Raw genomic sequence first — 26,801 nt, forward strand, 5'->3', positions numbered from 1 at the left:
ATTATATTCCATGAGCCTGACTCCTGCTACTGCTGCTACCATCTCTCTATGTTCAGACAGACATGTGTCGCAACTCACCAACACTCACTTGACGCCTTGAACGCTCCACCGGATCGATGAGAGGAACTGCGGCCTGCCCCAGTGTGTGTGTGTGTGTGTGTGTGTGTGTGTGTGTGTGTGTGTGTGTGTGTGTGTGTGTGTGTGTGTGTGTGTGTGTGTGTGTGTGTGTGTGTGTGTGTGTGTGTGTGTGTGTGTGTGTGTGTGTGTGTGTGTGTGTGTGTGTGTGTGTGTGTGTGTGTGTGTGTGTGTGTGTGTGTGTGTGTGTGTGTGCGCATGGAGGGGGTCTCTATCAGACTAGACAACACAACCCTCTGCTGTCATAAAATGTTCAGAGGCGAGCCTGAGCTGGTCACATGACTCTCAAGGTCAAGGGCTTCTCTCTCAAAACACACACACACACACACACACACACACACACACACACACACACACACACACACACACACACACACACACACACACACACACACACACACACACACACACACACACACACACACACACACACACACACACACACACACACACACACACACACACAATGCAGTCTACAAGGATATGCACCACAAACAAAAGGGTAATTAAAAGGACTACTCTATAAAATTCGACATGTGTCCACACTGTTCAAATATGTGTAAATTGGAGATATTGGAAACTAAAACTTTACTTTTTGGCTGTCTCTGCCACTTTCTATTTCGTGATTTTAAAATAGTTTTGCTCAATCCTTTAACCCTTAGATGCACGAGTTGCCTACACTCTTCCATAAGTGGGTCAAAAAGGACCCGTATTAGAATAATGTGTGTTTTTTATGCCATTTTTGTCATTTTGGTTAGGAAAAATCATACTTCTATAATACTTAGTATTATATTTTGGTTCACACTAGAAATATTTTATATTTAATTTTTCAGTATTTATAATCTTAGGGGAAAAAAAAAACATTTTGAAAAAACGAAATTCCATAGAAAATGCATGCGGGTCATTTCTGACCCACTTATGGAAGCTTGGGGTGGTAATACAAAAACTACAACTTCTTAAAATGTAAATTTAAAATGTGAATGGCATGATATCCAAAACATGTTTTTTGAGGAATAGCTGGAATATGAAATGATAAAAAAAATGTAATTACAAAGATACTTCAAGAAAACCACCTCACCGGGTCCAAAAAGACCCACTTATGCATCTAAAGGTTAATACATATTTGACCAAATGTATTATACAATGTTCTTCTGAACAGTGTTTAATTCATCCTATTCTATGTTATATGCATTCATTTTATTACTGCACGTAGGCCTACTTGAATTATTATGTCTATTGTGCTACTTTATTGCACTATTTTTCGTCTTTTATTTTTTAAGTATATTCCATGTTGGTGGGGCTTTTGATCAACTCGGCTAGCCATTTTGCGTATGACAAAATAAAACATCTGAATCATTACATCTACTAATTGTGAATCTGACCACATTTACAGGGACAAATAATATCAATTCAACAGCTTCTAACTAACACTTGTAAACCCTTTCCGCTGTTAGCACTATGTTCTGGTTATTTAAACTAACAGACAGCAAGTATGAGGTTTAACTTTGTATGGCTTTTAGATCATGTTAAATTAATTAACTTTTTACTCCCATTCTGGTCAATCTGTTATAATATCTCTGTGTCACATGGTTGCAATGCTTTGGTCATATCTGGTAGATTTAGTGAGCTGCTAGAGGAAGATATAAGCAACATGTTCACATGAGGAGGAAACTTCCTAAATAAAGTGATTTTCAGCTCACGCATTGAAGTGTTGTGCTTTAGTAGCTTAACAACACGATTTAAGAATGTTGATGCTTTTTTTGTTTGATCAGTGGCAGATCGTGTTCAGACGGGCCTGTAAAGCGATAGGAAATGGATAGCATTGCTGTGGGGATGTTCCAGAGGGTGGGCTGATCCAGATGAATTCAAGGCCTCATAAGCACATTTGATCTGCATGAGAATCCTCCTCCATGTGCGCGGATCACCTTTCAGCCTGACAAATTATGCGCATTTGTTCACTTTGCACATTTTTACGGGCATAGTTTGGCGACCAGAGACAAATTACGCCCAGGAAACCAAAATGGCCAGTTAATGAATTTGAAGAGCTACTTCCACCGGGATTAAAAGTGTTTATTAATTGCACTATACTTTGATTACGGTTTTACAGGCATTATAAACAATTTGGACAACATAATATATTTGGGCTACAAAGCACGGACAACACTGACAAGCAGAAAACAGACAGTAGACAGGACAGTTACATAAAGCAGGCAAGAAGGTGCTGTATTTACAGGAGGCCTCACAGGAGAGGGTCTTATTTTGTCCCTTTGTGTCCATTTTATCTTCCATTTGTTGACGCACACGGTTAAGCACGGTCCCAGTCCGTCAATTCGTTATTTCCCACCTTTTTTGACATTTATCTCAGTTCATTTTTAATGCATAACACGCAAATACACCTTCACTTGATCGTCCAAAGCGCTACGGAGCGGGGGTCTTCACTTTGGCCACGAACTTCTTCTCCTTCACCCGCCGGTTCTGGAACCAGATGGTGATCTGCCGCTCGGACAGGTTGGTGCCGGCGGAGATCTTCCTCCTCTTGTCCTTGGTGATGAATTTGTTGGCGGCGTACTCCTTCTCCAGCTCCTTCAGCTGCAGCTTTGTGTACGGTATCCGCTTCTTCCTGCCGCGGCGGAAATGAGAGCCGTCGTGCTGGTGCGCCACCGCATCTGTAGGAACGGAGGACAAAGAGAAGGTGGTCTGAGGAGGGGGGGCTAATACACCGAGACATATCTCTGCCGTAACAGGTTCACTTTGTGTTGAAAGCGAGGGGGTCAGAAGATGTTTAAAAAGTGTATACACATGTTATATTGTATTGTATTGTACTATATATATTATTCTATTAAATGTTTTGGTAATTAAAGTGGGGATTAGTTCAGATAGGATTTGGAAAAAAAGTTACTAACATGCTTGATTTTGTGATTTTATATTGACTTATAGGGATATATTTTTTTTAATGAAAATATACAATAATGTATTTTATATTCACATTATATGTAATGTTTTCTTATTGCACATATAACCCTTAAAGCATGGTCATTTTTTAGTAATCATTTGGTGGTGCTTGATATTTTTCAGAATGATCTATTTTTGTCTTGTTTTTTCAAAAAAGCTTAATTTCAGATCAAACAATATAGACATGTTCATTATAATTAATTGATATGGGCCTGTATGTTAACAATATGAGCAGAAGTCGCCCCATATAAACAACACGCAACAGATGAGTTGCACGGTGCTACCACACAAGACCTTTTAATTAATGAATGGCCTATTCCCTTTCGAGTGTAATGAGGCAACATAAATGTTAATATTACAATTATCCTCTACAGTGACAGATGAGAATATCCTATTAATTTCTGATTGATGTTATGTTACACTGACTCCAAACAGCTTGTATTATTGCGCACCAGTAGCACCAGAAACTGTCAGATTGACACACGAGCTCACTGTTCTAAGATCTTAATTTCACTATGTTTGAAATGAATGAAGAGTGTGTTTAATTATCAGAGCACATTAATCATATCATGCACTGGCAACGTCAACACTCTATGATCTATTCCTGATGGAATGTCACACAATAACTAAATGTAGCAGAACAATATTACAGTGACTTTGAGTTTAAAAGGAGAATGTCAAGTTTTACCAGCCAGAGCAGACTTCCAGAGGTGTCCTGCCTGGCCCTGGTCCTTGCAATACATCTGTCCCCCCCAGCCGTTTGTCAGAGCCCAGGGCTGGTAGCTGTCCATCGGCAGCAGCGTGTCATGGCGCGGCTCGCTGCCCAGCGTCTGGACCACCGACACGTCCAGGTAGCTGGCCATGGACTGGTACGGGCTCGGGTATCCGTGATAAAAGGCGAACTCTTTGGCGCGGTGGTTAGGGTAATCGTCGGGGTTCACCGTGGTGTCCATGTACTGCGAGCTGAGCGCGGGCCCCGCCGCCTGAGTGCACGACTTCACAGAACCCCGCCCCATCCTGCACGGGTAGTAGCCGTTACCAAAGTAGCTGTATGGTAACGAGGTGGCGGCAGAAGAGCTCTGGTGCGGCATGGGGGCACCAGGACACGGTCCTGCCGCGCACTGCTTCCCCGCAGGCCCGCCTGTCTCACTGGAGCCAGACGCGGACACCTCCACCGTGGGGTATCCCGTTGAAGAGTGCACCAGGCCGGACGGGTGGCCACCCAGAGCTGCGGCCGCCGCTGAGTGCGCCATTATGTTGCGGCACTGGCTCGCGGCGAAGTTGCTGCTGCCCACCAGCCCCTCCATGTTCTTGTTCAGATCGTCCAGATTGTTTTCATACACAAACATCACCGTGTCCGCTGGCCAGCGAGGGTTTAGAACCAAGGAGGCGGTCATATGCGCTCCTTTTCCCGGTGTGTCCTCCGCGCGCTGCCGTTTCCGCTCTGACTGTCCGCTCCTGCGCGCTAAACTGCTACATCGGCTAAAAGAAAAGAACTGTTGCGCATTTACTCTCCTCTGATCGCAGACTCAGGTCATTCACATGTAGGGCCTACCGTCACGCGCACCCTCATAGCACGCGTGCGCTGCCTCACTGCGCCGTTTGGTGACTGCACTCACTTGGAAGCAAAGACTCCCGGTAACCGGCCGCACCTCCGGTTACATCCCAGCCGCAGCCTTGACGCAACAAGCCCCCAAGAGCAGGGGGGGGGGTCGCGAGTCCATTGGATGAAACCAGATGATCACGTGAGGGGGCAACAGAAAAAAAAAAAGGAGAAGAAGAAGAGACTTGGGGCTTGTCAGTCAAAGAACGAATGTTTATGAGGCTCGAGCTGTGGCACGAGAGGAGCTGAGCTTTGGAGCGGGTCAGTTCCCTGGATGTGCCGCAGCGAAGTGTGTCAAACACAGAGAGACAGATATGACCATAGTGACACAAAATAAATCTCTTTACAGACAGTTCGGTGCTGTGCGTAAAGACGCACAGGGAGACGGCGCTCAAACTAGGTTAACATTAAATCTATTAATTCATGGGTCACGTTTATTAATAATACATGGTACATTTCGTCTTACATATAATCCCCCAGTTCTTTTAAGCTTTTCATAGATGATATAACCTGAAACACTGATACACTGATATAATTCATGTAAGGTAAATATTGTATTGTACTGAATGTACAATGAACACACCTGCAGGAGACACTGATGGAATAGAAAGCAAACTAATTTTACATCGAATAAAAAGTGCGATAAATGCTAATAATAATTCTAAATATTAGATATTGGAGAGTTATGGACACTTTTAAAGACTTATGCCAAGACTTGCCAAATACATTTTGTTGTCACAAAAGCATTACAAATATAACAAAACAAAACAAAAGACACGTAATGAGACTTCCAGGAGCAGTCCCAGGTTTCAAAAGAAATATTAGATTTAATAATTTTACCCAATTGCCCATTTCTCAGCCTCTGTGTCTCTCCCGCTCTCAACATCTGAGTGGAGGAAGGGGATTTGTGAAGGGATTTGGAGGTTTTAATGCGTGGTTCACAGCGCCTCAGTCAGGTTTCCACGGTATAATTCTGAGCCGTGTTATTTGCGTAATCATTTCACCGGCTGCTTACGGGTTTATATATGTGAGCGTGAGTCACATGTGCGGAACTCATATTTCTGACACTTTTCTTGCACAAAGATTTTTGACATATTTCCGGATAAAAGACTTCAAGCACCCACACTCACTGTCACGTTTTCATCCATGTGGCCTTTTAGGTGTTAAGCTTCCTTTAACAAAATAATGGAGACAAATCAGTGTGTTAATAACTGATTGACAAAAGGATCCAGTGTTGTCGTAGTGGGTGAACCCTGATAGTTATCACGTATTTCTTAAGGAGGTTTATTTAAAAAATATAAAACACAACATAGGCCTGATTTAAGCGTCATGCATTTTGCTGATTGAGTATTATTTTTATTAAACGCTATACGCCATATTTTGCACATTGCTATCTAACCTTGAGATCTCGAGGAATCTTTGTGTTCGGATAAGCCGGTGAGCGTATAGTAACATGTCGGAAGGAGAAGCTTTGTTTTATTTTTGATCATCGAGGGTCAGGAGTTTTCCATAATGCTGGGCAGCGAATAATTGATTCTGCAAAGGTATATTTGTTACATCAGATTCCACTTCATAAAGCAGCAGAGGACAGGTGACGGAGGAGGACACGGCCACATTTCCCAATCTGAGCAGTCAGTGGAGACAAATCCACTAAAGGCTGAAAGAAGAACATGATCACAGATTACGGTGAAAAGGACACATTTAAAACCTGATGTTTAGACATGGAGACAGAACCGTGCCATTTTTTCGGTCTAACGTATGGCAGTTAAGGTTGAACGTATTATTTTTGATACAATACAATAAAATAGTATGAATCATTTTTTAAATTAAAATAACTTTGGGTGAATGTCCACTTTTGGTTGTTGGTGTTCGCTGATAAATACCGCAACGTGGGAATGAAAGCTCCGTGAAAAGACAAAGGAAAGCGTCCCTTGTATATTTTCTTTGTTTGTGTTTTTAAATACATTTCCAATAAGAATACATTTTGAAGTAAAACGTAATATATTAATAATATATAAATAAATAGTAATATTATACAAATAATATAATAAGTAACCCATGTTGTCTTCCTATCAACTTTTGTCCTCCCGGTTTGACTATTTATTAAGTACTAAGCGTTATTTTTCTGGGACTAACATAACATTGACTTATATCCCCACATTTGACCCGATGACAACAGGAAGGATTAATAAGACTGTAAAGTTGACAAGAAAGTGCTTTTGATGATGCTGTATGGCTACATGGAGTCATTGATACATCACTGTCGGAACAATAATTATTTTGTATATTAGGGAGGTTTACGCATTGCTTTGGTGTATAATAACAAAAACAAGATAAGAGGAATTCAGTTGTGAAAAGGGGCTAATGCTTTTTTTTTTAAATGCACAAAAAATACAAATATACAAAGCAAGTACAAACAGATTATGACAAGTTTCTCTGAAACCTAACATGCAGTATAACATAATGTAAGTTGCAGAGCTGTGGTGTTTTAAAAGAGGGAGAGTTGAACAGAAATGTGCAAAATACTGTGAAGATTCACAGTATGGAATATGGAGACTGGAGGATGTGTGTAAAAAGTAAAATGTCTTTGTAAGGGATAAAACTAGACGGTTTAAAGCTAAATGTGTGTAGATCACGTTGGATGTGAAGGTGTGGTGTGTCTCCATCCCATCAGATCAACACCTGAACATATGAACACCAACATGGCTTCCTCTGAAGTGTTGTAGCATTGCCCGCACTGGACACACACACACACACACACACACACACACACACACACACACACACACACACACACACACACACACACACACACACACACACACACACACACACACACACACACACACACACACACACACACACACACACACACAGAGCGACAGAGTGTCTCTCACAGTGTGGTCTGCTGGGCCGGCTGGCCCCTGAGGGTCAAGGTCAAGTTTAACACGGAGAGAGGGGGGAGGGAGGGCAGGCAGACAGAGAGAGAGAGACAGATGTAATTAGCTCAAGTTCAAGGCCACCGCACACCTAGAAGCTTCTTCTGTGTGTGTGCGCAGATGACACGGAAGACGCCATGCTGTCTCAGGGACGGTCAAACATCACCAGGGCCAAAGAAAATCAGACAAACATCCTGAAGCTGCTCCCTATAAATCATTAATCAAACATATCTGCCTCCATGCAAGGGGGGGGGGGGGGGGGGGATTTTCTGTATTCGTCAGTTTGTATTTAAAATGTACGAATGATGTACATTTATTAAATGTCTAAATCGACTCATATTATTTAACTTTCTATCTGCACTGTCCACTGTAACAATAAGTCTCCCGTCAGGAAGAATAAAGACGTCTTTATCCGAACTGACGCTCATCCTTTTATTCTCAGAAGTCACATCCAGCGAAAACACTCAATACTGACGCAGCCATTTGCACATATTTATAGTTAAGCTGCTTTTCTTTTTGCAAACTCTTGCACTTCAATGCCAACACTTAATTATTTTTTCCTGAAGGGGCAATTTACGGCAGGCGAGGACCTAAATAAAATACACCTGATTCATTCAAACATATAAATAACATTTTAAAGACGCTGGATGACAGAGGAAAGTGAAAGATCACAATTCAGTGTTACAATAACGAAATGCAGATTTGTAAAGCCTTTGATGTAGACACCAAGAAATAGGATGCCCCCTATAAGGGATTATACCCCTACCGTGCCCCGGGGCTAAAAATATGATCTGATGCGTTATATTTTCACAGGTGTGTGTCTTATAGCAAACCACTGCATAGTAATTTAGTGAAGCAAGCTGAATGCACAGCACGCCACAAAAGCTCTTTATAAAATATAACCTTCACCGGCATTCAGCCCTGAGGGGTTTTATATCAAATGTTTGGAGAGGCTTTGACAGGAAAGAGCATTTTCATAATTAACATTAACAAAATACGGATGTCCTGCGGCAGTTAACCTGCTATAGCTGAAGGCGTGAACCATGTGAGGCGCACGGGTGATGCGTAGGCCTACGTCCTGTACAGGAACACCGACGGAAAAGATACACTGAAAAGACTCGACTTCACTGTTCATGTTAAGTTAGACTTTGAGGAAATAACACCAGAAAAAACGCATGTATTTATGAGCTGAATACAAAATATGTCTTTAATTTGGCAGAGGATTTGCACACGTTGCAGAAAACACACATCTCTTCCTGCGCTTTACCAGAGAGAATGTGAACAGCCGTGTTAGTTCACTTCTCTAAGGAGAGTCATCCTTCTTTCTTCTGTAGCTACATTATTTCATATAGTGTGTCGGCCCGGTTCTACGGGGGTGCATAAGGGTGACAAACCCTCAGTTGAGTCCTTATGCACCCTCATTTGAAAAATTAAAAGTGAAAATAAATAAATAATTAAAAGTGGAAAAAAATTACATATATAATAACAATAATAATAGTAGTAATAATAATAATAATAATAATAATAATAATAATAAGAAGAAGAAGAAGAAGAAGAAGAAGAAGAAGAAGAAGAAGAAGAAGAAGAGTTGAAATAAAATAAACACAACCACCCTCGGCGGCCTGCAAGTGCCAGAAGACCTCGGCAAAACAGAGCCTGCCCTGGTATATTTAAAAAAGTACCCAACTCGCCTGTACAGTGGGGTAAGGCGCTCATTTTGCAGCTCATGGTTTCAAAACAGAGATTGGCTGGAATATTCCTGCTAAAAAGATGCCATCTTCTGCTATGCATGTAGACATTTCGGTCTTAAAAGGGGAGTGATTTGTAAAATATCCATAAAGAAAAAGTAAATCTGTTTACAGTTCTGTTTCATATGGGTGTTGAGATTTATCATAGCTCTCTTCATTTTGCTCTAAAAGTGCACCAGATTGATGCTTTTAACTTCAATATTTAAAAAATAAATCTTCTGAGGACCCCCCTAGAAGGTGTTAGGTCCACTCCCCCCTTATAAAAATAGCACTTTACCACTGCACCCTCTCTAATCTCAGATGCACCCTGAGTCATTTTGTTCTGGAACCGGGCCATGCCTTTGGTGGCATCTGGCCCTTTCGTATCAATTAGCTGCATTTACATTTCAATTGGAATCAGTCAAAAAAGTAATTTAACCTTTATATTCCCAGGGTTAACTAACTCTAACATTATTTCCTCTCATAAATAGACACAATCTCTGGCTGGCTTTAATTTGAACGAAAAAAAAGCCAGTTTTCTCTTTATAGTAGAGGTTGTTATTATCAAAATTCAAAAAAACAAAACAACTCGTGGAGTATTCTGTGTACAGCAAACATATAGGTTAAATGCTGAGTCAGCGCTCGTTGCTTCAGTTACCGGAGGTAACGTTAGATAAAGGGCAGCATCAGACAAGGAGAAATGATACATAATTAGAAAAGCAGTTGTGAAAATGTTTGTCTTTTAGGAAAACACTGACCAAACCCTCCGTTAACCTGCTGCACTACAGCAAACAGAGAATCTGTAACAACACTTACAATAACGATACACACACATAAGCGAAGACAAACACCTTGCATTCTGAAGCTACCAACTTCAACACGAGAGGACTTTTAACAACAGATTTTTTCTAGAAACAAGGGAAGCGAAGATTCATTTGAAAATAAGATTTTAATAAAAGATGTCAACAGGATTAATTGTATTATTATTGTGAAACAATTACCTGTAAACGAAACCAACAATGTCAACATATTTTTATTTTGTCATATTATCTGTGAACTCCCCAGATTTACAAACATTCCAGGTCACAGCTGAAAGTTCTCTGGATACCTCCATGTTAGGACGTGCATTATCTTTAAAATTGTGAAATGTATTGTAAATAATGTTGCTATATAAAATATAAAGAACATATCGAACATACAATAATCAACTTTTTCTGGACCTGTACATATAGGGAGGTGTGTGGCGCAGTGGATAGAGCCTTGGTTTTGGGATCAGGGGGTCACAGGTTCAAACCCCACTGCAGTCAGCATATCGTTGTGTCCCTGGGCAAGACACTTCACGCCAAATTGCTCCTGTGGGGATTGTCAGTATTGAGTATGTATGTCTCTTTGGATAAAAGCGTCTAACAAATAACATGAAATGGAGCTATTGAATGTCTTCCATAATAAAACACGACCAAAGTCAGATTTTCCGTTGAGGTCATGAGAGTATAAGTTGTTTAAAGGCTCTGCAGTTGTACACTATTTATAACATGTAAGACACAGTAATACATAAACAATATAATAAACATAACAGTTTTAGCAACATGTGGTTTCGCTTCAGTGTATTTGTAACAGGAGTTTTTCCTCAATTACAGTTGGTCCCCTCTGACAGCAGAGCATGGAGCCTGTAGCAGCTCAGCTCCATGCTTCATTATGAGAGCGGCTCATTAAACCTCCTGCACCTGACGCCTGTGGGAAACCAGCTCATGAAACTGAAGAAATTGAAGCCTGGCAGTGTGCCCCATGTTCACCAACAGAGACACAGCCTGCACACTGCATCCAAACTGCCTTCATTTGATGCCACATCTCAGTAAAAACAAAAAGAGCCTCCGTTTGCCATCTTGGAGTTGGAAATAACTATCTGAGGTTTGTAAATTCACTAATATTCAGGTTCTGATTGACAAGAGAGAGCCCTAGGATGAGGTAATAATGCATCCTAACACAAACATTAATAGCATATCAGTTGCACCTTAGGGCTGCATATTCTTAAATGTGTAGAATGCGTTTAACTGAACACAGGAAGAGGACCTGCACATAGTGTATTTATTTATTTATTTTCATTCCTTATTACCTTCACTCACATGGATTAATTAAGTTCTATCTTATCTTATATCCACAGACACATCCACAGACACATAGTGAACTGGGGTTTGAGGGCTTGATTCCTCAGCCTTGGTTGTGTGGAACATGTTCAACAGCACACATGGTTAAACTTTGAGCAGTTCTGTGTGTGTGTGTGTGTGTGTGTGTGTGTGTGTGTGTGTGTGTGTGTGTGTGTGTGTGTGTGTGTGTGTGTGTGTGTGTGTGTGTGTGTGTGTGCTCTCTCTGTGGCGACACAGTGATTGAGTCATCAGCTGACTGAAACCCATCATAATCAGCCTTTAATAACACCGGAGATATCCAAACTAAAATAATTGTCATCTTAAAATATGTTAATGATTTCTATATGTTGGTTTAGTTTATGTAAGCCATCATTGTGAACATCAGTGTGATTACTTCCCATCATCATTGCTTCCCATTATGCAACAGTATGTAACAATATTAAGATTAAGATGAACCTTAATTTATAGTCATAAAACCCAGGCCTCAGTGTGTCCTTTGTCGTTGAACTTGACCTTGTTGTTGAGCATTGATCTAGAAGACCAGAGCAATCAGCATAGTACCGTCAGGCCAGTGTTGTAGTCAAGTCACCAATTCACGAGTCCAAGTCACTCTCGAGTCACCACTCTTCGAGTCCGAGTCCAAGTCCGAGTCACCAAGGGAGAGTCGTAGTCGAGTCCAAGTCCGAGTCCAAGTCCGAGTCACCAAGGGAGAGTCGTAGTGGAGTCCGAGTCCGAGTCCAAGTCCGAGTCACCAAGGGAGAGTCGTAGTGGAGTCCGAGTCCGAGTCACCCAAGGAGAGTCCAAGTCAAGTCAGAGTCGCCTAAGAGTCCAAGTCAAGTCTGAGTCACAAGTCTTCATGTATTAATCTTAGTGGATGCATTTGTTGAAATGTAGCTGCTCCTCTACATTGCTTTCATCCTGTCATGTTATACTAATCTGTCTATTGAACTGCTGGAGCCTTCTCTTCAATATTGTTTCCACATAACGAGCATTTTGCGCTGCTCTTTTCCAATGTGGAAGCAGAATGTGTGAAAGCATACAGCACGATGTGGGGTGTGTCTCTAGACATCTTTATACTGGAATAGCGGGGCCCAGTACGTCTCTGAACAAAGAACGGATTGAGCTCTCTGCTCTATCACCAATTCAATGCGGGATACAGACAACAACAAGTCAGGAACAACCACAGAATCTATTTCACTCACCTCTTCACCCTGCTCTGACTCCCCCTGTGCATGGCTCACAGCCCGTGTCACAGCGCAAGCCACAAACACTCCAGGGGAGGACTTAGCATTCTCCTCTGGGTTAACAGTCACAGTGGGTGAAGATGACTGTATGGTAGGCGGTTGACCCTCAGCCCACACACGGCTGCCAGCCAGGCCGTTACCCAGGATAACATCCACACCACCAATCGGCATTACAGGACGGACCCCCATGGCGATCTCACCCTGCACCAAACCAGAGTTAAGCACAACAGAATGCAGAGGAACAGGCACAACATTCATTCCCATACCTCGCATCAGGACAAAGTCCCCAGTTCTGGATTTGTCAGAAAACGTTAGCACAGAGCTCAGAATGTATGAGTCATACGATGCAGTGTCTCTCAAAATCTTTACCGGCACGCTGATATCACTTCCCACCAATGACACGCATCCGTTTGACAAAAATGCAGAAAAAACTGGTTCCTTCAACCTGCATGGTTCATTAATCTGCTGACAGGGAGAGATGACAGGTTAGGGTACCACAGCACAAGCAGCAGAGTTAAACTGGCCTACACAGTTCCCCCTGCTAGCCTTAGCATTGGGTCAGCTTTCCAGTGCCCTCTCTCCCTGCAGAAGTTACAGATTTCTGATGGGTCTACCCGTGGCTGCCCTCACATCGCACGTTCAGCATTATCCAAATGTCCATGAGCTTCTTCCTCCCATCTACCTGGTGCACGATACATTCCTTCCTCCTGGACCCTGAAGTCTCGACCGCCCCTGTGTATCAGCATGTAGTCATCAGCCAGAACAGCAGCCTCTGTAGCAGTCTTCACCTTGCGCTCGCTGATGTAAACTGCAATGTGGCTGGATGCAGAATTTTTAAATTGCTCCAACACAATCATATCACACAATGAATGCAGCATCCAAATTCACATTTTGGGCATTGCACCATCTGCTAAAAAAAAGTACCAGATCCCACTAGATAGTAAACTAGAATACTTTTCAGCCATAAACCTTGAACAATTAAATTCAATGATTCTCTCTTCTAAACCATCAAAGTGTATCTTAGACCCGATTCCAACTAAGCTGTTAAAATAAGTGTTTCCATTAATTAGCACTTCTTTATTAAATATTATGAATATGTCTTTATTATCAGGCTATGTTCCACAATCATTCAAAGTAGCAGTGATAAAACCGCTTCTTAAAAAGCACATCCTCGATCCAGAGGTTTTAGCCAACTATAGACCTATTTCTAATCTTCCGTTCCTCTCAAAAAATCTTGAGAAAGCAGTCGCAAAACAGCTGTGTGATTACTTAAAAAACTATGATTTATTTGAAGATTTTCAGTCTGGCTTTAGAACACATCATAGCACAGAGAAAGCCCTGGTTAAAGTCACAAATTACATTCTAATAGCCTCAGACAAAGGACTTGTCTCTATTCTTGTTATTCTGATTCAAAATGCTGCAGCTCGTGTACTAACCAGAGTTAGGAAAAGGGACCACATTACTCCTGTTCTGGCTGCCTTACACTGGCTCCCTATAGAACACAGGATAGAATTTAAAATTCTTCTTCTCGCCTACAAAGCCCTTAATGGGCAAGCGCCATCCTACCTTAAATAACTCATTATACCCTACTGTCCTACTAGGGCATTGCGTTCCAAGAATGCAGGGTTGTTGGTTGTTCATAGAGTCTCTAAAAGTACAATGGGAGCCAGAGCCTTTTCTTATCAAGCTCCACTTTTGTGGAATCAGCTTCCAGTTTGTGTTCGGACGGCAGACACCCTATCTGTTTTTAAGAGTGCGCTTAAGACTTTCCTTTTTGATAAAGCTTATAGTTAGGGCTGATTAGATTCAGCCCCTAGTTTTGCTGATATAGGCTTAGTTTGTCAGGGGACATCTTACTTCTTCCTTCTCTCTGTCTATACCTGTGTATTGTCATGTTCCGATTAACCCAGCTTTTCCAAATGTCTTTCTTTTTGGTGTCTATATACGCCGGGATCCGGAGTCGTGGATGATCCTGCGGTCCTGTGTCATGGATCGCGAGTCCTGGATCTTGAGTCGTGGCTGTGGTCCTGGATCATAAATCCTGGATGGATATCCTCGTGGATTCATCTTCCTATTATACACACATGCATTTCCAAACATTTGGACTACCTATGTTACAAATGTATTATCTTTTCAATTTACACACGGCATCTATTGCACGTCTGTCCGTCCTGGGAGAGGGATCCCTCCTCTGTTGCTCTCCCTGAGGTTTCTCCCATTTTTCCCTTTAAACTGTGGGTTTTCTCCGGAAGTTTTTCCTTGTACGATGTGAGGGTCTAAGGACAGAGGGTGTCATATTGTCATACTGATATTCTGTTCAAACTGTGAAGTCCACTGAGACAAATGTAACATTTGTGATATTGGGCTATATAAATAAACATTGATTGATTGATTGATTGATTGATTGATTGACACTGTCTCTGCCAGGATCAACAGTATACTTTCCCCATTTGAAAGCACCTAACTCGAACAGATTTGCTTTCACAATCGCTCTTATGTTTTCCTTCATTCTTTTATCCCCAACATCCGAGTGGAAATGCTCAGCAACACAGATCAGCTGCTCACGGGAGAAACCCTCCAGCCAACCTGATCTCACCCTCCAGCAGCTCCTCTGAAGGCGCTCTCACAAAATCCTCCACAATCTCCATCACGACAACACTGTGTGGCACGCCCACGCTACTTACACGCTACCGCAGCCTGTCCCTCTAACTTAAGGTGACCAGATTTTCAAAATTAAAACCGGGGACATTTTGAGTTTTGCGGTCAAAATAACATTAACATATCCAATTTTCTTCACTGTTCAAGAAAAAAGGGGGGAAATACTGGTTCAATGTAATTCAAACATTTTAACTGTTGGATACAAACAGAAGGACGATAGCTCATATATGAGACTTCAAAGGTATTTTATTTTGAAACTGTACATCAGATTGTCCTGATTCTCTCTGAGTGACTAGATGGGGTGTCCTGCTATCACCCTGGAGTGAAATAAGTCTTTGATAATTTGACAGTTTTTTATTTATTCTTGTATAAAAACAGAAGGACGATAGCCCATATATTAGATTTCAAAAGTATTTTATTTTGAAACTCTACATCAGATTGTCCGGATTTTCTCTGATTGACTAGATGGGGTCTCCTGCTATCACCCTGTAGTGAAATAAGTATTTGATTGACTTCGAATGAGTCTTTGATTATGGACAGTTTCCATTAAATAATAATCAAAATCTAGATGGACAATAGATCTAATTTGAGATTTTAAGATAAGATAAGATAAGATAAGACTTTATTTATCCCGAAGGAAATTGTTGTGCCAGAGTAACAAAATACAATAAACACAATAAACACAGCAGCAAAAAGAGGAATTAAACATCCACAGACAACATGAAACGTAGAAACATAGAAAGTCACACAATCAATGCAATTATTATTAGCATTATTTAGTAGTTATAGTGCAAAAATTAAAACGTAGTGGCAGTTACGTAATTGCACGTTATCATAGTATTATTAATAATACTAATAATAATAATATGATATAATATTGCACATAGTTATATATATATATATAGCAGCGAGTGTATTGCAGTGATGGAACTTACAGTATATTGCACATAGTGTTGGTGTGGAAGTTCTCAGTGCCCTTTACTTAGGGGTGAAGAGTTAAAGAGTTTGATTGCCACTGGGAGGAAAGACCTCCTGTGGCGCTGTGTGTGTAAACAGCATACATTTTAAATTGTGCTTCAGAAAGTAATGTTATTTTAGGAGTGTTGTGAGATGGTGTCACATTAGTCACCCAGTGGAAAGGTCAGATATGTCTTCATAACTGTATCCTTACATTTTACATTCACTCAGTTATAATGTGGTAGTTATACGTAGTTTGTTTTAAATGATTATTGATCACATTATATAGTACATATTTCTTAATTTAAGCTCCAGTATATATGAATATGTTTGGTGTGTTTTTTAGGTATATTTGTTATTGACCGAGTAAACGCTTTTATTTTGAAGGCATTTTTTACAGGCCTCTACCGTAATGTATAGGATATTTGTGCACCGCAATACAACATGCGGGCTGGCTTGACTGTGTTTTCCGAAGTGGGGGCTGGCATGACCACAGTCTGTTTACCCAGTGTTTCCTGACATGAAACGTTTTATTTCACCTTGCTATGTGTTTTTAACGTATATTAAAAAAACGGGGACATTTCCGGGGACAGTTTCCACCGGGGACAGGCCAATACAAACGGGGACTGTCCCCGGAAAACGGGGATGTCTGGTCTGTAGCTCCCTCCAGTAAATGACACGAGGCTGGGGTCTTGATTAAATACGGGGTTTATTCTTGTGGGACCTATTCCAACCCGTGAGAACTGGGTTATAAGACAGAAAAATATAAAAGGTAAACAACAAATAAATATGTAATATATGCATATGTCATCACTGTTAATGCCACCAATTAAACAATAAACGGCGCACATATCACACATAGTAAGTAGCACAAGCTAACAATAGCATGTAGCACAAGCTAGCGCATAGCATACATACATACACACACAAACCTGCAGCTCAACCGCACACAATTACACAAAACCAGCACGAAACGTACCTCGTAGGCTGCTAGACACCTAGAGGGGCTGATAACTTTATATGCATTTTTCCTTTGGTTTCCGTAGTTTTCCTTTAACGTCTTGCGTTGCTCTGCCTTTGCAAATATCCAGTGCGTCGATTAAACAAGTGTAACACAAAACACATCAGATTAGTTCCGCCTCTAAATGTTGCACATAAAAAGGTAGGAACCAAAAAATACAACGTGGGAACAAATGAATACAGAAAGTGAAGACAGTTACACTCCCACCAAATCACCTGTGATTTCCATAACGTTTTTAGAAAACCGATATACATTAATGTAAAAACTAACTATTTTTTTTTAGACCTAATAAGTGCAGAGTGTGAGTGAGAGTAACTGAGTCTTAGTCTACTTCCAACAACAACACCGTCTTGTGGATAGGCCTTTCGAGGTAGACAGGTTTAGCGAGGCGCTTTCCCTTTCCATCCAAGGTAGTCGCTGATAAGCAGCTTGAGCCTTCTTACTCTTCCACCCCCTCCTGGGTACACTTCCACAACCCTGGCCAGCTTCCATTGGCCCCGTGGTATAGTGTTGTCTTGCAGAATGACAACGTCATTCACCTTGACGTTTCTGCGGTCCTTGATCCACTTTGGTCTTTGTTGGAGATGTACTCCTTATGCTGCTGAAGGCACTTTATTTCTTGAGAGAGTGTTGCTTCTTGAACCATCTCGATTATGGTCAGCTCTGCTTCTCTCCTCTCCTCTAAGCGTGTGGCTTCACAGGACCTTGGCTTGAGACCTTTAATTTCCTTTGCAAGGCGCTTGAGTCTGGCAAAGGCTTTAACCACTCTGAGAATTTGTGAAGGTGATCTAGTAGCGACTTTAGTTAGTTTGCCTGGGTATCATGAACCTGGGCCTTCTTAAGCTCTGGGTCACTACTCACGATCTCTCCCACCTTGACTTCTCCACTTGGTAGCTATTTCTGCGAAAGTAGGTCAGGGCCTGTGAACCAATTTGAGGCTTGAAGTTGCTGTGCTCTGAGACCTTTGTCTGATATGGAGGGTTATCTTCAGAAGCTCTTTCGACAAAGTCAGATTCCAGCACCTCGCTGACATCTGCAGGTGAGACTTCCTTAATCTGTGTTCTACAGACGTAGTGTACTTCCCTTGGGAGGTTTGAAGACTGGAGACTTGGCATCACTTGCTTCACGGTTACCTGGTGACTTACTCCAATCATATCTCCAATGTCGAGACAGGGATTGCCAAAGCCGACAACACTCCAGCCCAAATCTGTTCTCTGTGCAAAGGGCTGGTTTTCTTCACCAGGCACTACTTCTCTTGGGACGAGAGCTTGGGGACAGTTGTAGCCGATAAGCAGGCCAATTTCACAGCTTTGCTGAGGAGCGATATCATCTGCGAGGTGTTCAAGATGAGGCCACGCCTTTGCAGTCTCTGGTGTGGGAATATGGTCTCTGTTTGCAGGGATGAATTCTCTTGAGTAGGTTCCTGGCAGAGGTATTATCCTGTCCGAGTAGATTCCTCTCACTTGGAGACCAGTTAGCTTCCTACATGACACGACTGTGCTTCTTGAAGCCATTGTGGAGAGCTTTAGCTGTACTGCTTCATTCTTTGTGCGAAGAGCCTTTGCCGTTTCTTCAAGGATAAAGCTTGTGTCACTCTGTGTATCGAGGAGTGCATACACAAGTATTTCCCTATGTGGCTCACTTGTGGCTGACACCCACACTGGAACGATTGTGGATATATGGGGGTCTTTAACATTCTGGAAAACTGTATTGGATGTTGCCTCATGTGGTGTGCTTGCCGTTTTATTTTGTGGATGTTCCATTGTGCTTTCTCTTGCACCATCATGTTTAGTTGACATTCTTTCTTCTCTGGTGCGATTGTCGTGGAGACAAGTTGGATGTCCCTTTTCGCATGTTTCGCACATCTTTCTGTTTTGACATTCCTTTCAGCGATGGCAAGATTGTAAACAGCCAAAGCACAACTTCTTCTCTTGAACAAACTTGACTCGCTCAGAGATTGTCTCATTCCTGAATTTGTAACATTCATGCAGACCGTGTCCTGCCTTCTCACAGAAAAGACAGTTTGTGGCGTCTGCGGTTTCATTTGTCTCTGTAGTCAATACGTTTGATACAGGACTTCTATTTGTTAAAATCTTGCCTTTTTTGCTTTCTTTTGATTTTAGAGCATGGAGAGATGTTATTGGGTTGCAAGCTATTTTGGCTTCACTTGTGAGGAATGTAACAAACTGGCTGAAGGTTGGGAACGTGTGATTTTGTTCTTCCATTTCTGTGACCTTTCTGTTCCAACTTGAGGTCAATCAGTCTGGAAGTTTAGCAGGCATCTTTTGGTTTTCGTAGCAGTCGTTAAGTATCTCAAGTCCTTTGATCTGTGACATGGCAGCCTCACAGCTGCGAAGGAAGTCAGAGAGCTCTTGAAGTTCTACGCTGTCTTTGGAACTTATCTTGGGCCATGCATCAAGCTTATCTCTGAAGGCCTTAGCAATGAGGAAAGGATTACTGTACCTCTCTTCTAGGATGGTCCACGCGGCATGATAGGCTGACTCTCCTAGCAGGAAGTAGCTCTCTATGGCCTTCTTGGCGGGTCCACCCACATACTTTCTTAGATAGTATATCTTTTCTTCAGCTGGGATGTTTTTCCTGTCAACGAGTGTACGAAAGGAGACCTTCCAGTACAGTTAACAGTAACATTAACAATAAGTTCCTCAGTAGGTCACCACTGAACATTGTAGGTTCAGGTACAGGTAGACGACTTGCACTGATGGACTCTGCAAGAGCTCTGATAAGAGCTGAAGTACTGTCTTCTTGTTTTTGTTGTGTCGCAGCTTGAGGTGGTGAGTGGTTTTGCAGTTCACTGCTTTTATGCTTGAGTTCTTCTTTCACAACCAGAGGAACATGTTGATGGAGCAGCTCGCTAATTTCTTCGTCTGAGCATGCATTCTGTTCATATACTTGATGCCTCGCCTTTGCAGCTTTTAGCTTCTTCATTGTTTCTAATCGCTCTAGTTGTCTCCGCTTGGCTTGTAACTGTCTTTGCCTCTCAGCATTTTCTGCCTCCTGTTTGGCTCTTAACTGAGCAGCTTCAGCCTCCAGTATATTAAGTTCTTCGATCTGTTGTTCCTGTTCGAGCATTACTTCTAAAGTCGCTTCATTTGCAGCAATTTCAGCAGCGGCTTCTTGTCTTTTGATAGAAGAGAGGAATGAACTTCTTTATGTGGCTCTCGAGTTGCTACGAGAATGAGTCGAGGACCTGGTGACATGAGAGCCAGTACTTCTCTTAACAGAGGCAACAGATTTGCATACAGACTCTGTCTGGTTTTTACCAATTTCTTCTTCTTCATGACTTTTGTCTTTTTTTGTGTCCATTCGTTCTCTTGCAGTCTCAATGATTGTCTTTGTAACTGCTTCACAGGTGTCTTCTCTGCGACGTGTGTCATGGTCGGGAATGTCAATGAGCCTCAACTCTTCATAAGCAATATTTACATCATCGGAGGTCTTGCTTACCTTAGTGATGTATTCATGCAGCAGGTCATTAGAGCATTGACCACTTAGCGCTTGTTTGGCTTCCTTTGTGATATCTTTCCACCTTTTGTAGCTCACACTGAAACGGTGTACAAGTCTTGTTACTTGCTCATCGTGCAGTTCTTGGCCCTTTTCCGTTAACTTCCGGACTCTTTGGCTCCTTTGTGGCTCTTGTGTGGAAAGGGAATCCATGTTCGGATCTTCAGTTGCCTGTGGTTGCTCGTTTTCTACTACACTCACTTCATCACTCTTAGTGTAAGACTCAACATCTGACATTTTACTTGTTTACTTAAGTGTGGTTTTAACTCTAATATTTAATTATCTTTAAAGTTAAGTAGTTAGCCAATTTAGATATGAGCTTTGAGTTATCTTAAGCTTATACACAGCTATTGAGCCTTATTTAAATGAAAATCACAAGTGATCATGATATAGGCAAACAACAAAACTTGGTACATTTCTTCAACACTTATCACTTGAAATATATTGTCCTTTAAATGTACTTTGTTAGTTAGTCTGCAAATACTTACTGCAGATACCTTAATACACAAATCAATATTAACAACCTTTAACTTCCATTAGAAAGGTAAGTAAATAACATTAACACAGATTATATGAACAATGAAAATGTCCCATTTTCTTTGTATGGCACTTTAAAGTCTCTTTGTTGCACCTACATTTACACTAAAACACCTGGACCTTTCAGAAGTAGTTGGATCTTGTGCTGCTGTGTAGATGGCTGCTACAGATGCACATGCTGCGACGGAGATGTCCCGTGCCGTCCATGGATCGCTGCCGTCTGGCGCCGTTTTACTCGTCTACTCATGCGGAGCAGTCGAGTTCTCACTGTTGCCCCCTCCAGTAAATGACACGAGGCTGGGGTCTTGATTAAATACGGGGTTTATTCTTGTGGGACTTATCCCAACCCGTGAGAACTGGGTTATAAGACAGAAAAATATAAAAGGTAAACAACAAATAAATATGTAATATATGCATATGTCATCACTGTTAATGCCGCCAATTACACAATAAACTGCGCACATATCACACACAGTAAGTAGCACAAGCTAACAATAGCATGTAGCACAAGCTAGCGCATAGCATACATACATAAACACACAAACCTGCAGCTCAACCACACACAATTACACAAAACCAGCACGAAACGTACCTCGTAGGCTGCTAGTCACCTAGAGGGGCTGATAACTTTATATGCATTTTTCCTTTGGTTTCCGTAGTTTTCCTTTAACGTCTTGCGTTGCTCTGCCTTTGCAAATATCCAGTGTGTCGATTAAACAGATGTAGCACAAAAGACAGCAGATTAGTTTCGCCTCTAAATGTTGCACATAAAAAGGTAGGAACCAAAAAATACAACGTGGGAACAAATGAATACAGAAAGTGAAGACAGTTACAGGTCACCCTACTCTAACTGCCTCACAGAAACTAGCTAAACTCCCCGCTAGTCTTGAGGTGCTAATTACGGCGGGTACTTATGCACTTACTACCGTAAGCCCGGCGAAGCGACCAGCAAAGCGGCAACTCCACCTGCAGCCTCGGCTTGCTCCCGAGCTAATAGCTCCAACCACGTTCACACCACACTAACAGCCCCACCTACAACCTCCAAGGGAGACCGTACTGAAGCCTAACAGGGACAAGACCAACGGTATTACCGAATAAGATGTGGTCCGAACAACTGGTGATATTCTATAACGGTATAGGCAGATGTATCAGGGGCGTGGCCTTTGTCGAATAACCAGGAAATACACATTTCGATCGCTTCTTCTGTCGTTTACATAAATCTTTTGATATATTTGGCTCCATAGGAACACTTTGAGGCACATTCAGTACCAGTGTGTGAGGTTGTGGCACCCCCCAGGATTGCCAAAGCACCCCCTAAGCACCCCCAAGAAATATATATATATATTTTTTTATTAAATTAGAAAAATTATTGATTACGTCAATGCAAATGTGAAACAAACAAATGTTTGACCGAAAACATAAAGCCAACACAGGTGATATGATTAGGCCAATGGCCAGCACCCATTAGATTTTTGACATACCCATAGGCTAAATTACTTTGTGACACTTGAGTGACTTCCTGTTAGCTGGAGCGCCAAATTATTTGCTAACAGCAAAGTGGATCGTTTTTTAGTCCTTAAACGTCCACGTGTGGACACTCAATCAAAACCACCTGAAAGCGAGAGGGATTCTGCACATAATAGGCCTCGTGAGTACAAGTAGCTTACTTGTGGCTCTCTGTGTTTCATTCAAGCTCTGCTCTGTGTGTGTGTGTGGCACGAGCCATTTTGTGTGCGTGCGCAAGCACCGGTGGGTCTCTACCGGAGATCGTTGTGGTTAGCATCTGGTGCTAGCTAGCCAAGCTAACGGATATAAGGAGCTTTTTCAACAACAAGGTGGAGGGAGAACTCTCTCCTGTCAGACTGAGCGTCTCAGATAACCTCAGCTCAGGTGAAGTACTCTCAGTGTTTAGATAGTTAACTTTAGTCTAGTTATCTCAGTGGGTCTCAAACGGTTTGTTTTAAAAGGGGAGTGATTTGTAAAATATCTATAAAGAAATAGTAAATCTGTTTACAGTTCTGTTTCATATGTATGTTGAGAGATGTATCCATAAATCTCTTCATTTTGCTCTCAAAGTGCACCAGATTGATGCTTTTAACTTCAATATTTAAAAAAAAATCTTCCCAGGGGAGCATGCCCCCGGACCCCACTAGAGGAGGTGAGGACCCTCCTAAAGGAGGTGAGGTCCACTCCCCACTTGTAAAAATAGCACTTTACCCCTGCTTACACCTATATGCCGTGAGCTGATTACCGAGCCTTCATTGTAACAGTCGCGGGTACACTGTGTGTGCGTGTGGGGAGTGTTGCAGACAGTAGAAAATTCAACTGTAGCGCTGGTGCATTAATGGGAAACCCTTAAAGTTTGAGCACCCTCTATGAAACGTCAAGCTACCCCACAGCACCCCCTAGAGAAAATCTCTGGCGCTGCCACAGACAGCGAGGACTACAAAAAGACACATGAGGTGACTGGGGATGTGTGTTCAAAACATCGCAAGCTTGAATAAATCATTTCAACCATTTATTTTTGCCAGACTTATTACTGAATATCATTCTTAATGTGATACCAAGTCCATCTGAGACCTGTGTATACCTTCAGACAGCCTACAAGTGAAGCACACGTTGTTTACTCACAGTTTGAAAGCAGCATCTTCAGCTGTGGAGCTGTGATCCGCCCAGGATAAACTGTGATACGACTTCTGTGGCTTGTTCTTGTTGTCAGTCTTATATTTGTATCATGTATCGTTATTAATATGATGTCGAGTTGATTTGAGACCCGTTTATACTTTCATACCGTCTGTTAGTGAAACATACAGTCTGTCTGAGTTGTTTACACCCATCTCCAACACAGCGTGGAGAGCTGTGGTAAACAGTGATCCGCTCAGATTAAACTGTGATACGAGTTCTGTGGTTATCAACCAGCAATCATGTTTAATATTAAAGACTACACACATGTATCCCTTATCAAAACGGTATTCTGCACTTTGCCGCACTTATCCAGATCAAATTTGACTGTTTACTCGTTTTGCAAAGATAGAAGCAGAAATGTCATTGCTACATTTGCAGGGAGATTTAGAATTTATAATGCTGCTTGATCGTTAATTTTGTTCTCGGCAAACAATATTATGAGCTCTATTCAAAAATATTATTCAGTGTCCATCGACATGAAAATAACAAAAGCTCATGCTGGACTCAAACCCATAGCGGCGGGAAGTAGGGGTGCTGGGGGTGCTGCAGCACCCCCTGTTGGCGAGTGGTGTACATTTGAAAACTGAGTGACCACCTAAATAAAAATGATTAAACTACATTAAATAGTTATGATTTCACTTAAAATAAAATTAGCTGTATAAAGTAGCATATAATAGTCATAGTATATATTTGTATCAGTCAGCTTGGCTTGAATTTATTTTCCAAATAAGTAAAATCCGAGTCATCTAGTTCGTAGGTCGTGGGATAGTGACGTAATTGACGCGACACACACACTGCAGAGTGACAACTTTCTAGAATGGCACAAAAAAGGATTTTGGATTTTTTTCTCCAACAAACAACCCAATAAAAAGAGTGGACCACCAGCTACTCCTCAGCCCACCACCTCTACAACTCGAGTAATATGACACAGAAGAGACTGACACATCTGACTTTGATGCATGTCCATAGTAATATTTTGGACAATGTGGATGTATCTGCTCTAATGAGGGTCTTCATTAGTGCCACTCCAGAGAGGAAGGCTACATTTGGAGTTTTGTGAAGCCCCAACACAAGGTAAGACGATATTTTCCTTTAATGCTGCTGCCGCTGTGCAGTGTTTTGCCTTGTCAATCAGTTAAAATTGAATTCATAGTTTTATTAATATTGTAAATCATATTTTCTGACTATATGTAATGTTATGTAGGTTTGTAAGACCCATAGTTAGCATGTGGGCATGTGCAGCTGTTGCTAAGTGATGTAGGTCTATAATGGTTTATTATTAACAGTTAAGGCGAGACACCCCAGGTGAATAGGGTAATCTTTTTTAACTTAAAGATATCAGCTAAAAATGTCTCCAGCTAATTACCTACAATAAGGCAATTGTTACTTGTAGTCCTATTACAAGTTTTCTGAATATGCAAAAATATTTTTAACACATTTCAGGAAACGAAATCTGAACTTTGGATAAAGCCAGGTTCAAAATTCTTGTTTCATTTTGTAGTCATATTAGCATCTAAGGCTTTTACAGAAGGGATTTTGTATATCTCTTTTTATCACTCCATAAATCGGAAAATACTGTCAACAGCCCTAAAATATCAATTTTGTTTAGGTATACAATCTTATATAATTACAGATATGAATGACATATGAACAAACCCTTCTGTAAAAGCCTTCATAATATTGATAGGAATATAACTGGAAGGTTTGGTGTATGTAAGTGCAACTGAAGTGGAAATTTCGGACTCAAAGTAGGAGAAAAAACTCATTTTGAAAAAAAGACCTTTAAAGATTGCAGTGTGACTCTAGCTAAACCCTCCTGTTCTTTGGATGACAGCTTGCGCCTCGACGCACTCCGTGAAGGCATTTCATGTTCGGCATCATTTGTTTTTTGTATTACCTTGCTTCGTGCAAGTGACAATTGTTGTTTTCTTCTCTGTGAACGCCGTACTTTTGCAATTTTGAGATTTCAATTTCTAGCGGAAAGCTAACCAGGAAGTGTTTTAGCAGATGCGTCAAGTGGTGTACGTGACGCATCTGAACGAATCACGTTGTCAGAAGTTGACACCAGCCAATGAGATTTCATTTCTTGGTTTAAGACCCTTTTGTACTTTCACGATTGGTTGCTGATACAAAGGAAATGACCATATTTGGATCCGATGAGATTGTGCAGGAGAGACGGAGCTTTCGAACGATATCTCATAACATGGTGCAAACAGCGGTCGTGGTACTTTATGTCAGTGGTTCCCAACCGGTGTGCCGCGGCACACTGGGGTGCCGCGAGCACTGTCCAAGTGTGCCGCAAAAAAACGTATTTTTATGTTCCTTGTTTTTTTCTCACTTAATAAACTTCACTTCATATACACTTTATTTTATTACATGTACAATGGAGTTCATAAGCTAATAAAACATATTGCTCCGATTTAGAAATATTAAACAGCTTAAATTCTCATAATTCACGTCAGCCGTCATTGTTTACGGTGTGCAGAGCAGCTTTTTATCCTCGCGCCAAATAATTTCAAGATGGACCGTTACGTAGTGACAATAAATAAAGAAGCACCCCAGCCCTCAACAACACAGGCAGGGATGACAGAACGTGATGGAACAGCAGTGCAAAATAAGTCTAAAATAACATTAATATCAGCCACAAGTTTAAAAAGCAGAGCTCAGGATGAACTCGCAG

At 41.5% G+C, this 26,801-nt stretch overlaps 1 protein-coding gene across 1 annotated transcript; it reads right to left on the bottom strand.

The window, feature by feature from the left end:
* Positions 1-2,239: 2,239 nt before the first annotated feature.
* On the bottom strand, positions 2,240-4,555 carry hoxb13a (homeobox B13a). Its single transcript, XM_079646124.1, has 2 exons — positions 3,776-4,555; positions 2,240-2,801 (listed from the first exon to the last, which is right to left on the bottom strand). The coding sequence occupies exons 1-2, from the start codon at positions 4,482-4,484 to the stop codon at positions 2,554-2,556; spliced, it is 957 nt and encodes a 318-aa protein (XP_079502250.1). The 5' UTR covers positions 4,485-4,555; the 3' UTR covers positions 2,240-2,553.
* Between the last annotated feature and the right edge of the window lie 22,246 nt (positions 4,556-26,801).

The sequence above is a fragment of the Notothenia rossii genome (genome assembly GCF_949606895.1).
Source record: "Notothenia rossii genome assembly, chromosome: 8".
NCBI classification, from domain to species: Eukaryota; Metazoa; Chordata; class Actinopteri; order Perciformes; family Nototheniidae; genus Notothenia; species Notothenia rossii.